Source organism: Trichinella spiralis, assembly GCF_000181795.1.
Source record: "Trichinella spiralis strain ISS 195 chromosome Unknown Scfld2, whole genome shotgun sequence".
Taxonomy (NCBI): domain Eukaryota; kingdom Metazoa; phylum Nematoda; class Enoplea; order Trichinellida; family Trichinellidae; genus Trichinella; species Trichinella spiralis.
The window spans coordinates 2,497,252-2,509,756 of NW_003526941.1; the positions used below are offsets into that span (position 1 = coordinate 2,497,252).

Consider the following 12,505-nt stretch of genomic DNA (forward strand, 5'->3'; position numbering starts at 1 on the left):
AGATATGAATGCTACATGAATAAAGCTAAAACTCACCATTTCCTTTTTAAAATAAGAAATTTTACATTGCCAACCTGGTATTCAATTTTATAAACAGTGGCCGTCATGACTTTTATCTTGCCTGATTCATCACTTACTTCCGTAAACAAGTTGAAATTAAATTTTCCTGTGTAAAATATATTTGCTTCTCGGAAAAAAGTAGTTGTTAAAGCTACATTCTCAAAATATGTGAGAGAAGAAGAGCATTATCATCATCATCATCAACAACAACAACAACAACAACAACTATTACTACATACTATTACAACAATAGCAGCATATATTAAAAACTGTATTTTTTTTCAGTTTTCCCTTCTTAAACAAAAATTGAAAATTTCAGCAATTCCACAAGTTCTAAACAAAATGACCAAAATTGAAAAGTACAATTTACAAGAAACAACAATGCTTCAAAGAGAATAAAGAAAATAGCAAAAATAGTCACGAGCAGAGGCGAATTGGAGAACGTGTCTAAATGTTTTCAAAAGCCGATATGCTGTCTCAACAGGTTCCTTGGGTGTGCATAAACAGCAACTGGAGAAGCGGGTGGGTGTCGACCTTTGTCCAGACTGGGCGTCATTTGAGATTTGTTTGCCGTCGATGTAAGCTTAAAATTTCCAGATTTCCCACGCACCTAAGCGCAAACAACGCTCACGGTTTTGAAAGCGCGCGCGGGCGTTGGCCGGCTGAGTGACAATAATAACAGGAGAGTCCGACCAGTTCTAGCTTAAGCAGTGCTTGCAAACGATGCCGGCAGCGTTGCACAATTTCGGTTGCCAAGATACACTGCAAAACTTATCTATTGTATTTTGATTGTTTTTCACATGCTTTACACACGTCTGCTGTTCAGTCTGTGTGTCGTCACATGCTTAACTCCTGTTAGCCATCTGCAGCGTAAGTTTCAATTTCGTTTTCCAAAATCTTAGATTACTAACTACTTCTGTTGTAATAACAGCTTTATTTAAGCCATTTTAAATACCATTTCATTTCAACTATATCCCACTGTAAATTAATCATAATTCATAATATTCTTTAACTGATATTGCTTTTTCATAGACTGAAATCAACTAAGACCAAAATTTCTAAACTCTGCTTTTGTTCTTCAAATAAGATTGCTGGTTGCATTATTCTTGCAATTGTTTTGCTTAATCACAATGTATCAAATAATAATGATAATAATAAATTAATTAAATAAACTACATTCATTTTTGAAAATCATATTCATCACTCAAACAAAATTTAAATTTGAACAAAAAGTACAACATTAGAAGTGATATATTGAAAAAATTCTACTGAGTTATTCCGTATTATTCAACAATTCATAGTAATAATGAATTTCCAACACAACGATTAATGTTTGATTATTCGCTGAAAATTCAGTTTTAAAAATAATTTTTATAATGAAAACAAATAATGATAAAAGTCCAGGAAGTTTTTCAATTTTTTAGAAACACGATTTGCTATCGTTATTTCAAACTGGAATGAATTACTGATAGAAAATTCACAAAAATAGTTTTTGAAGATATTTTTTGTCTTGTTTCGCCTCTTTTTAACTGCAGTTAGAAACAAGCAGCTTGTAAATAAGTTCTAGTATTTGAAAACTACTTTCAAAATTAACCAATCAGCACTAAAAACGAAGTAGCAAGCATATTTTCACATCCGATCAATATCACTACATCTCATCACTATGATAAAAGAATCAAAATTACTGCAAACAAATAAATTATGCAGGAGTAAAAGTTGGACGATGTCCTGAACTGCCTGCAAGATATCCAACTCCACAACCACAATATGACCGATGCAGAGATGATTATGACTGCGAATCAACGATGAAATGTTGCGAAAGTATCATTGGAAAAGTATGCATGATGCCTAAAGATTACGGTACATAAACCTTATTGCACAACTTTCGAAAAATCCAAACTTCCATTTTAATTAACTTTCATATATTCTATATTTGCTTTACGATTGCATCGACAGATCAAAGGGAAGTATGCAAGCAGCCGTATACCAAATGGGACAGTTGTGGCAGTGGGTGCATGATAACCTGTTACAACATCGGATGGCAACAACCGTGTCGACAGCCATGTCAACCTGGATGCACTTGCATAAGTGGCTTTGTGCGTTTATATCTGCATCCATATGCTCCATGTGTACCGCAGACCCACTGTCCCAACCAGAGAACAAGTAAAACTATTTAAAATTTGAATCCGATGTCCACTTAGATTAAAGTAATGCATAATAGCACGTACAAAATTCGGCGTTTGTCCGACTCTTCCTCATGGAGCCGAAATCGATTATCATAGGCGAAGAGACCGTTGCGGAACCGATTTTGATTGCTCTGGTTATATGAAATGCTGTGAGTCAATCATTGGCAAAGCCTGCATGCTCCCACTTTGTAAGCAAAACCATTAAATTAAAACAATAATTTTCTTTTTTTTCTCACATTTTCCTAAGCTCGTCAAACTTCAGGCACGTGCCCGGATGGACAAAAAACGTCCATATTCTGTGACGAGAGAGATTCATGCCCGTGGGGATATACATGCCGAAGCGGACTCTGCTGCCCAAATGCACAATGGCAAAGCCCTACTGCAACTTGGCCAGGACAAGTCACAACGACTGCTGGTAACTGCCCACACTATGCTTACATAGGCACATGGGCTCAACTGGCACCTACCTGCTTTACTAACTCAAACTGTGCTTACAATCAATTATGCTGTTACACGTATTTCGGCAACCGTTGCATCCAAGTTAGTCAGTTAGGTAAATTTCAAAATAATATCGTTAAAATCGTCAATTCAAAATCGGTCTTATTATTTTAGCTATATCTTTAAGAAGCGCATCATCAAAAGACGATCGATCCGAATCATCAGAAGATGTTTCAGAAAACTGATGACCAATACAGAAAGCATAAATAAATTTCAAACTGCTCGCTATTAGTCAATCAATTAAAAGCTAAGATCAAAAAATAAAATTTTGAAAGTTCATGTTTGAAATTAAATTTAAAATATAACTGTTTCTCAAGTACCCTATCATCTCAATATGCTGTTTTATGGTACGAAGCGATATGAAAACCTGACAAACAAAATTTCATTGTTCAACGCTTTCATTAGCAAAGAATATTAATTTGAAAAAAATGTTAGCATCAGCAAATTTAAAGCATATACAAATTGATAAATTTTTAAATTTAACAGTGACAAATTTCATAACACCAATGGCAATAAGACTATGGATATGACGCTCATGTATTGATTTGTGCCTCTGTTAATAAATAATTAGAGCTTTCCATTTTATTTGAATATTAAGATTGGCAGTAAAATTGAATCCTGCTTGTTCGATTAACAACATTCTAAAAATCTTTTTTTACCAAACAAGCATTTCTTCACTATTTAAGGAATTTCAACTCTAAGTGCAAAATCAACACTGACATTAACTCTATGAATATGCCTTGTCAAAATGCACGCCTAAATCTAAAACCATTTCCACTAACCACTGCAAAGAATTACTCAACTGACAGATATGTGTCCGATGTAAGACAGTTACTATTATACCATATTGACAAATGAAAGATTTGTAAAATTTCATTTCTCACTCGTCTGCTTTGCAAGCACTGCTCAGTTCACTTTTCACCATAAACTCTCTACAAGCATGAATATGAATATCCAACTGTTCCTAATCTTGACAGCAATTTCGACGATCTGTGAAGCATCATACTATTTTCATAAGCCATATCGCCTCCCACGCATAAAAGACTCAAACTCTATAATCTACAGACAGATATCAAATAAAATGCTCTTCAACAAAGCAATGTTTGTCCAAATGAAAAACAAGCAAACAAAGATGTAAGTTGAAAATATTTAAAATAACTATTCAGTAATGAAACTTCTTTGTTAAAATTTTAAATTAAATTTCATATGTTAAAAATTAAATCGGTATTTAACTGAAAAATAATAATTAATTTTTTCAAAATAAGTGTGGATTTTCACATTCCAAAAGGAAATTCTACCATGTACGTAACCGTCAGTCCATGCGGTGGTGCTGTTCGTTGGAAGCTCACCAATTTACCAGTCAGCACACTTAATAACAAACCAAGTAGAAACATCTATCATACTGATGCCCTATTTAAGTTGATAAAACATATAATTTCAGCGTTAAGCTTCTACATAAGAAAACAAAACTACAATCTTCAAAATGTCTTCAAAGAATCATACTATTCTGATAGTTTGTATGAATATGAAGAAACGCTTTACAAAAATGCCGGTGAAAAGCAAATGAATTACGTGAGCCACAAAGCTTCAATTTTGCACCTTCGTTTATATCTCACTGGTTTGAGAAGTATTTGCAAAGTGGAAATATATTTTGGTACTACTCCTGCAGAAAAGCGTCCATTTTTCCAACTTTTCCATCTGACACAACCAAAGATCGACAATGTTCAAAGTAAATCAGCAACTCTAAGTTGGCAGCCCAGCATATCTGCTTTTCTGTACACGGGCGGTCGTCTGGTTTACGTAATTGCGCTGAGTACTGTTCGACCGTTTGCCACTTTGTGCGATTTGGAAACAGATCTGAAATTAGACCGCGTCGATTTACTCGAACACCGGCGCCAAGAACATGTTGCTCATCGCTTAATACCGCAACATCACAGCGGTGCCGTTCGTTCACTGACTGTACTCGATGCTGCCAGACCGGCAAAACTTCAACTAATCAGCTTGCAACAAAATACAAACTATTATGTCAATGTATTTGCGTTAGATTTAAATACAGGAGAAAATATTGCATACGATACTGTAAGTTTCACTACAACATCTGAAAATCAAGTCAGCCAGCACCGGCTGGTCTCTTCAATAACTGAAGCGCAGCTTCAAACAGGATATCTTGGCCCATCCAGAGTTGCTTTTAAGGTATATCAATTTTCTGCACCTGTCGCCATTTCTGAACTGTACATTCTCATCCAACCTTGCACTGGTCCACTGCAAGCAGCTATTTATCAAGATGGTCAAAAAACATTGCACTATTCGATCGAAGAATTGCAAACGATCAATTTGACTGATGTCAACGCGGGAATTGTACAAATACAAATTGCAAATGACGACAATCAAGCAAAAATGTTCAACATTTGGGCATCGAATAACTTGTCCGCTTATCCTTATCCAAAATTACCATACGATACTAGCATAACAGTAACGGAACGTAAATGCGACAGTGTGCAACTAAGCTGGCTAGCTTCTACCGATGCACATGTGTACTGCTTATATAAAAGACTGCAACGCTTTGATTATTTCCAACAGTTGATTTTGGAAGATTGGAATATGTGTCAACAACCGGATAAAAATTTACAACCACTTTTTTGTAACCGATTCAGAGGAAATCATTACCGAAATGAAATACTTATTCAAGAAATTGCTGCTTTGAAACCCGCCACAACATATCGCTTTGATCTATTTGTGTCAAAACATAGCCGACCATCTTTAGCTTATAGAACTGTTTGGGTGAAAACGAGAACTTTCTGTTAAATTCACTCATAATACTTTAGTGAAGAAATGTCATGACATAGATACATTTCAATTTAATATTTTTAGATTATAACAATAAACCAACAATACTGAATTTGAATTTTTCAATAAAAATGTCATTAATAAAATTAAAATTTGGTTATGCAATACATTTTAAAATATTAATCAGAGAAAAAATGTTTCTCATTAAAATTGATCTAATTCATTAATTTAGATGATGACTCAGAGCACAACATGTCAATATGTCAAAAAAGGTCAAACATTAAAAAAAGCACTTACCTTCACAAAGTGTAGTCAGAAAATTTGAAAAATTTCTTGCCATTTTCTTTACGATGGAATCTACAAAAAGTATAAGTGAATACTACTGCATTTAAGAATGCTCAATGCAAAGCAATCAAACAGTTAAACATAGCAAGTCCCTCGTTGTATTTTTTAGTATTGATTGATAATTCTTAATTATTAAACAATTACACGTAAATATTTTCATAACAGCCTAACATAATTTCATTACTAACAAAATGACGCCGTCAAAAACGTTTACAATACGTAATGAAAACTTGTTGCTTTTTTAATTTTTCGCAACTATATACATGCAGACAACACTATTACATATACATACTTAAATATTCACTTATATGGAACATTAACATTGTCTTTTCTTTCATATATATAAAATTCATCCATTTATTAACTTTCAACGAAACAATTTCAATCTTCATACAAGCGCAATACCAAGCATAATGAAGGTCTAGATTACAGTAATCCTTAAGAAAAACAAGTTAAGTTACTTCAAAAATAAGTTTTTAAAAAGTGTCACAGTACAATTGTATACATCTAATTTTTTGTCATATTGTGATTAGAACAAAATTATGGTTTTAATTTTTATTTAAAGTAAATATATATTTTGATTTTAATTTGCTCATTTTACATAACGTCATCTTGAAAATTCTCTTAAACTGTCTTGTTATAAACATATACATATTTATAAATATGTATGAGTGTGTGCGTATGTGTGTAATTAGTAGCACCGTAATTAAACCAAGTTTTTAACTTTTATGCTCTGTTTACATGGATAACAGTAATTATTACAATCTACTAAGCAAATTTTCAAAAAAAATAATTCAAAAACCTTCACATTTCATAATAAAGTGTTTATATTAGAAAAATTTAATCTTTTTAAATTATATTTTGAATAATCATTTAGTTTGAACGCTACATTTTGTAAAATTCAACATGTGACCTACATTTAAAAAATTCAAATCTGTTAATTAAAAAGATTTTTAATTTATAAATATTTTAAATATTTAACATGAGTTTATAAATAAATATGATGTTTAAATGATAGATAAGTTTGAAATTTTTATTATTCTCGACATTTGTTCAAATTGCACCTGCATTTCACATTTTAACTTTACGAAAGATCAGGTCGTTTAGTGTTGTTTTAAAACGAAGATTTGGGAGAGTACGGTGCTGACAGACTGAACAGTGATTTTCTCAGAACGATTTCGCTGTGGGTTAACAAGTACCTTCGGCGATCCCGCACCCAAGAGATGGACTCGCCACCAAATCCACTCGTTCTTTCCGGTCTTCGTTCGTTGCTTTACACGTTTGCTGATGGCGTGACCTTCACTGTGCCGATGTAAATTGAGATTTTTATTTATTTATTTGTATATTTGTTTTCTTTTTGATTTATTATTTTAGATTTCTACACAAGGCCTTCAGTGTTCTCGAAGCTCATTATTTGACCACCGAGGGAATTTTCAGAAAACCTGGGATCGCTAGTAAATTACGGGTTCTGAAGGTATTGTGTTTCGCTTTTCTACCATTACATCAAACTAGGAGTTGTTTGTTGCTCTAGAATTGTTTTAACGCAAGCTCAGCCCTGGAGCTCAATTTCAAGATTGAAGAGGTGTCTCCGTTTGATCTTTGTGATCTTATCAAACTTTTCCTCCGCGAAATTGACGAGCCTATTTTAACTTGGGGTCTGCAGCCTCAGTTTTTGCAATTTGCCGACTTGAATACACCACGCGATGTTCGAACCAAATGCCTTTTGCAGCTATGCCATGCGCTGCCTCCTCGTCACAAAGAGACGCTGGCATTTATAATGCGATTTCTTAAAATGGTTTTTGGTTTTTTCTTCAGATAATCCATGCATGTGGTTTAGCACTTTAATGCTGATTTTCAGATTTCAAATTCTTCTGCATACAACAAGATGGATGTTAAGAATTTGGCAACCGTATTTGTTCCTTGCATTTTTCGTGAATCTGCCAAGGCGCGCCCAGTGAAACATGGTCAAGCTCTGCTTGACGAATTGGCCGCATCGAAAAATGATATTGCTTTGAAAGTGGATGTGCTTGAGATGCTCATACAAAATGCAGATAGTATTGGTAATGGGTTTCGATTGTTTTATTTTTATTGATTTTGTTTTCAGTGTTATTTCTCTCATTAAGGAGTGCTGTCTGAGCAAGAAAGAGCAATTTTGGCTGCTGAATCATCTGACAAACTAAACGACGATTTGAACATTTTGAAACGTTCAGCGAAAAAAGCTGCTTCAAAAGTGTTGGTACGATCACGAAATTCTCTATCTGGAAATCGAAATTCACAGATCTATCGTCGATCTGTTCAGCCAAAATTGTAATTAATTTTTCAAATATGGATTTATAATAGTAATTTGTTTTTATTTTACAGAAAAAGTGCTGAATCAATTGAACGTCATGAAAGAATAAAAGGTAATTGTACGATTTTTTTCTCTCAGTTGTTGTAGGTGACGTTTTCTTCAGCATGTCATAGTTGTTTATTTGATTGTTATGTCACATTCTTTGTACTTGATTTTATTTTAAATGGCATTTACAAGTAAGTTTTTTAAAAACTGTGATGTCCATTTGAAGAAAGAATATTTAAGAGAAGTAAGTTTTCCGTTAGTGAAATTGTCCTTCACCTTAAAAATTATGTGGACGACATTTAAACGGCCGAATGAACGCCGCTGACGAGGATTGATCAAAATTGCCCAGGGCTAACAAGCGTAGGATGTGTAATATGTCAGTGGCACTCTGAATTGGCTGTATTTTTCATCATGTTGTCTTGCTGGTTTGTTCATCATCATTGAAAAATGAGATCAACATGCTGATGAGTGGGGGTCGTTAAATTTATGAAAGTAATAGTTAGTAGTAACATAATATACATATATATATTTCACGGTGCTGAACCCCTCTTAGAAATGACTATTATTACAAGGTTGTGTTTAATTGTAGTTTTTATCGCTTTTAAAATTATTTGTAAATGGGTTAATTTCATAAATGAATTTTCTTCGGTTATCAAGATGTTAAAATGAACTATTTTTGCATATTCTATTTGTGGTGATGATGATTATAGTATTGTTTACATGTTGAACAGTTTCAGGATCGCGAATTACTGAACCATACAAAAGGCGATCTGTGTGTTCGTTGGAAAAAAGTCAAGGTTTATCAGATAAAGGGGAAAATGGGATCATCCGTCAGAATAGATGCTTGGAAGAAAAGCACGTCAAACCAATGGTATGACAGCGGTTAGAAATGGATAATTTTTGTGTTGTTTGAATTATTAATTAGTCGGTTGATTTGTATTTCAGCGAAGCAGCATGTTCGAAACGATGATGTATTCTTCAGCTTTCACAGAAGGTGTAGCCGCGACCAGCGGTGCCGTCGAAGAACAATGCACAACATCCGCTCCAATCGTGCGCACAAGTTCTTTGCCGGATCGGAAAGTCATCTCCATTTCCACAGAGAATCGTGAATCGGTGAAAGTGAATAAAGCAGAAAGTGAACTTGTTCGAGCGGAGCCAGTTCAAACAGTTTTGGTAAAATTTCAATTTTCAACGATCAAAAGAAAAATTATTGGTTGCAACGTTTGTAGCGTGGAACGACGGTTCAATTTATGAGCAGCGACAACGAGCTACAAGATGCTTACGGTAAGCAGTCGTGCTTGTACGAGGAATTGTCATCAGCGTTGGACAATTTTGCTAAAACAATCAACGTGGGCGCGGTGAAATCGCCCGTCGAACGTATGGAAGTGTGCACAGAAGAGGAGAAGAAGAAGAAGAAGAACGTTGATGATGGGAAGGAAAAAGAGGCGCGGCTGCCACGGTGCATCAGTGCACCAGTGGAATCGGTTCCTCAGGTGGGCGGCACGTTTGCCAAAAAGCGTAACACCAGTTTGGGAGCGTCGAAATTACGTCGTGGCATGCCGAATTCGCTGAAATCAGGACTACGCGAACCGAAAACCCCCTTCTCTTCGCCGCTGAAAAGCCAGCAACAAGCCAACATGATGCGATCGTCGTCGTCGTCGAACAATTTGGACAAGAAGAACAATTTGGTCGTGGTTGGTGTTGATCAGCAGGAACAGAATTTGGAAATCGAAAGCAAAGAGAACATCATCCAACCGACGAAACCGTCGTCGATCAACATGGATATTGTGGAAGATGACGAATTCAAAGATTCGGATACCAAAAAGCAAATCATCCTTCAGCAGATCAATCCGGACGACGATCCGGCCAGTGAAGTTGGGTTCTGTATACGCCCCAGTGTGAATTTCATTCGAGAGCATCGCAAAGGGCATGTGCGTAGCAAAATTCAAGAATTCACCGACAGAGAATCCCGTTTGGAATTTGTCGGCGAAGAAGCGGATTCCTCTTCAGTAATTGGTCAATCGCCGGCCGAAGTGTCCAAACGTGCTACTGCTACTACTACTACTACTTCCAAGCCGACTGCAACTCGTAAGCCGTCGTCGACATCTGGCAACAACAACAACAAAGGTTGCTCGTTGAACATTAAATTTTCTGCTTGTTTTTAAACGTTTTTCCATTCCTTATATTTTACATTACTTATTTATCATCATCACAATCAGTCAGCAGTGATTGGAACGTTTCCTCTTCAGTTCCTCAGTGTTAAATAATATATACATATTTATTTATTTATTTACTTACGCACAGTTTCTATGTCTGACCAGGACGTTACGTTGTTTGTTTCATTATTCGCCCGTGAAATAGTTTCTTTTGTTTGTTTCTCACAGATGCAATAAACTAAAATTGAGGCGAAATCGTCATTTATTATTATTATTAATATTTACGTAAGCTAAAGAAACTACTTGACTTGTCCAGAGACTTACTTCACTACACGCTACACGAAAACCACAGCACACCTTCAGCAAAGTTGAGAAGCTTAAAAGAAAATTAAAAAAAAATTGACGATAAAAGCAAAAGAAAATAACATTAAATGTTTTTTTCCAGCTTAGCTTCACAGTTTTTTGTTCAATTTATTCACGCTGTCAAACAAACAGCTTGTGTTTCAAATTATCATTTATCAAATGCTGCTAATCAATCGTGTCGTCCGTCACCCAGTGCGTTTGTGAGCACGCTGGACGAGTTGCAGTTTGGAATTTTGACGGTCGCTTGTAGGTTGAATGCTGGAATATGGCTGCTCTTTGGTACCGTGCAACATCAACGTCCACCGATTGATCCACCCTGCTTGTCTGTTGGGTCCCTGAAGTTTGGAAAGATAATGGTACAAACATCACAGTTATTTAAGAAAAAAAATACCGCCTTACTTGGAATCGAACTACAAGACGCCACGTTCCAGACGAACCCTCTCCCCATGTATGCGTAGTCATGAACGGCCAGTTGGTGAAACCGTCGGTATGGTCGTCGTCTTTCGGTCGACGGCTCAATATCATCGACTGGGTGCCGGCCGGGCTGATCAAGTACAACGTCACGTCACCACGCCGAGTGCTGTTCAAACTGACCACTGCCTGGACATGTTCCAAATAGTTCACCTCAGTTTCTGTACCACGGCACGCGTTCGTGTCAATTTCCAACACCAAAGTTCCACTGGATGGAATTCGACTGGAAAACAAAACGGAAAAATCAAATGCACGAAAACATCTCAAAAATAAAAATGCTTTCAAATTAACTGAGGTTCCCAAATGCTGCCAGCGTCGCAGTGGAATCTAGCCGGAACCGTCTGCCACGCTTTGGCCAATATGACCATCTCGGCTGCATCCAGAACACCAAAACCGAACAAATGATTGAATTCCAATCCCACGCCATTCACTTGCCATTCAAAATGACTGCAGTTCTAAAAGTTGAACTTTCAAAATGGATAAAATTCAACACCCTCATCCCTTATTATTTATCACACATTCATCATACATAGTTACAACGTACGAAATGAGAAAAGCAATCACAAAAGCTTGTGCATCACTTGAGAAAAGTTAAACAGCTGACAATAATAAATAAACAGATATAGATATATACGGAAATTTAAATAAATTCACTTACATCCCGACTAGAACGATGCATTTTACGAACACCTGGTATGCGCAAATCAACAATTTCTCGACAACGACCATCAAATAAAGAATTTCGATTGGACGTAAGTACAGTGAGATGTTGCAAATCGCGCCAAGTCAATTTTGGACTAAATAATTTTTCATTTTCATAAAGTAACGAAGCAACAGCTAAAGTTACTTTGCTTCTAAAGCTAAAGCAAACACGCCCGCAGCTTCCGGTGCAGCGGCCGACGTCCCACTGTGACTTTTAGTACATTGGCCGTATAAATCGGTGGTGGTGACGCCAGTTTCACGGTTCTTTCCACCGTTGCTAAAAGTCGATGCCAGTGTGGAGCTGCAACTTTCGTCGTAGTGGGCATTTTCGCCATTATTAATGGCAGAATTGATGGATATTGTCCACATGCTTGATGCGTAGCCGTCGCAATTGCAATCGTCGTCTTCGCCACCATCGCCAGATGCCCAAACAAAAATATTACCCAAACCGTGCCGACCCTGAATCAAAAAAGAACAAAAATACCAATTGGAAATTATTGATAAAAAATAATATAATCTAACTTCATTCACGCCTTTAAACAATGGGCACGCATGGGGGTTGCGTGACATCACAGTTCGACCATCATCCGTTGGTCCCCAAC

The 12,505-nt window shown here is 36.1% G+C and overlaps 3 protein-coding genes across 3 annotated transcripts; 2 read left to right on the forward strand and 1 right to left on the reverse strand.

Moving 5' to 3' along the window:
- The first annotated feature begins 105 nt into the window (after positions 1–105).
- On the forward strand, positions 106–730 carry Tsp_03056 (conserved hypothetical protein). The gene is given in 5 exon segments (XM_003379345.1): positions 106–149; positions 234–331; positions 380–390; positions 478–638; positions 658–730. 5 exon segments carry the CDS (start codon positions 106–108, stop codon positions 728–730), a joined length of 387 nt encoding a protein of 128 aa, XP_003379393.1.
- A 130-nt stretch (positions 731–860) lies between these two features.
- Positions 861–10,817, forward strand: Tsp_03057 (putative WAP-type 'four-disulfide core'). The gene is made up of 13 exons (XM_003379346.1): positions 861–930; positions 1,768–1,920; positions 2,282–2,395; positions 2,509–2,799; positions 4,186–5,525; positions 7,735–7,936; positions 8,000–8,183; positions 8,238–8,278; positions 8,949–9,082; positions 9,157–9,384; positions 9,441–9,569; positions 9,705–10,254; positions 10,813–10,817. Exons 1-13 carry the CDS (start codon positions 861–863, stop codon positions 10,815–10,817), a joined length of 3,441 nt encoding a protein of 1,146 aa, XP_003379394.1.
- A 7-nt stretch (positions 10,818–10,824) lies between these two features.
- Positions 10,825–12,362, reverse strand: Tsp_03058 (neuroendocrine convertase 2; the record flags this gene model as incomplete). The annotated part of the gene is made up of 5 exons (XM_003379347.1): positions 10,825–10,913; positions 11,130–11,424; positions 11,493–11,656; positions 11,860–11,998; positions 12,049–12,362. Coding segments are annotated over 5 exons (930 nt in total), but the record flags the coding sequence as incomplete, so codon positions are not given.
- Positions 12,363–12,505: the final 143 nt, after the last annotated feature.

Bases quoted from the DNA above. Each gene is read 5' to 3' on its own strand.
- Tsp_03057 (XM_003379346.1), top strand. From the start codon at position 861: ATGCTTTACACACGTCTGCTGTTCAGTCTGTGTGTCGTCACATGCTTA. The intron at 2,800-4,185 runs GTAAATTTCAAA...ATATAATTTCAG, and splicing joins CATCCAAGTTAGTCAGTTAG to CGTTAAGCTTCTACATAAGA. The intron at 7,937-7,999 runs GTAATGGGTTTC...TCTCTCATTAAG, and splicing joins ACAAAATGCAGATAGTATTG to GAGTGCTGTCTGAGCAAGAA.
- Tsp_03056 (XM_003379345.1), top strand. From the start codon at position 106: ATGACTTTTATCTTGCCTGATTCATCACTTACTTCCGTAAACAA. The intron at 150-233 runs GTTGAAATTAAA...AAAATATGTGAG, and splicing joins TCACTTACTTCCGTAAACAA to AGAAGAAGAGCATTATCATC.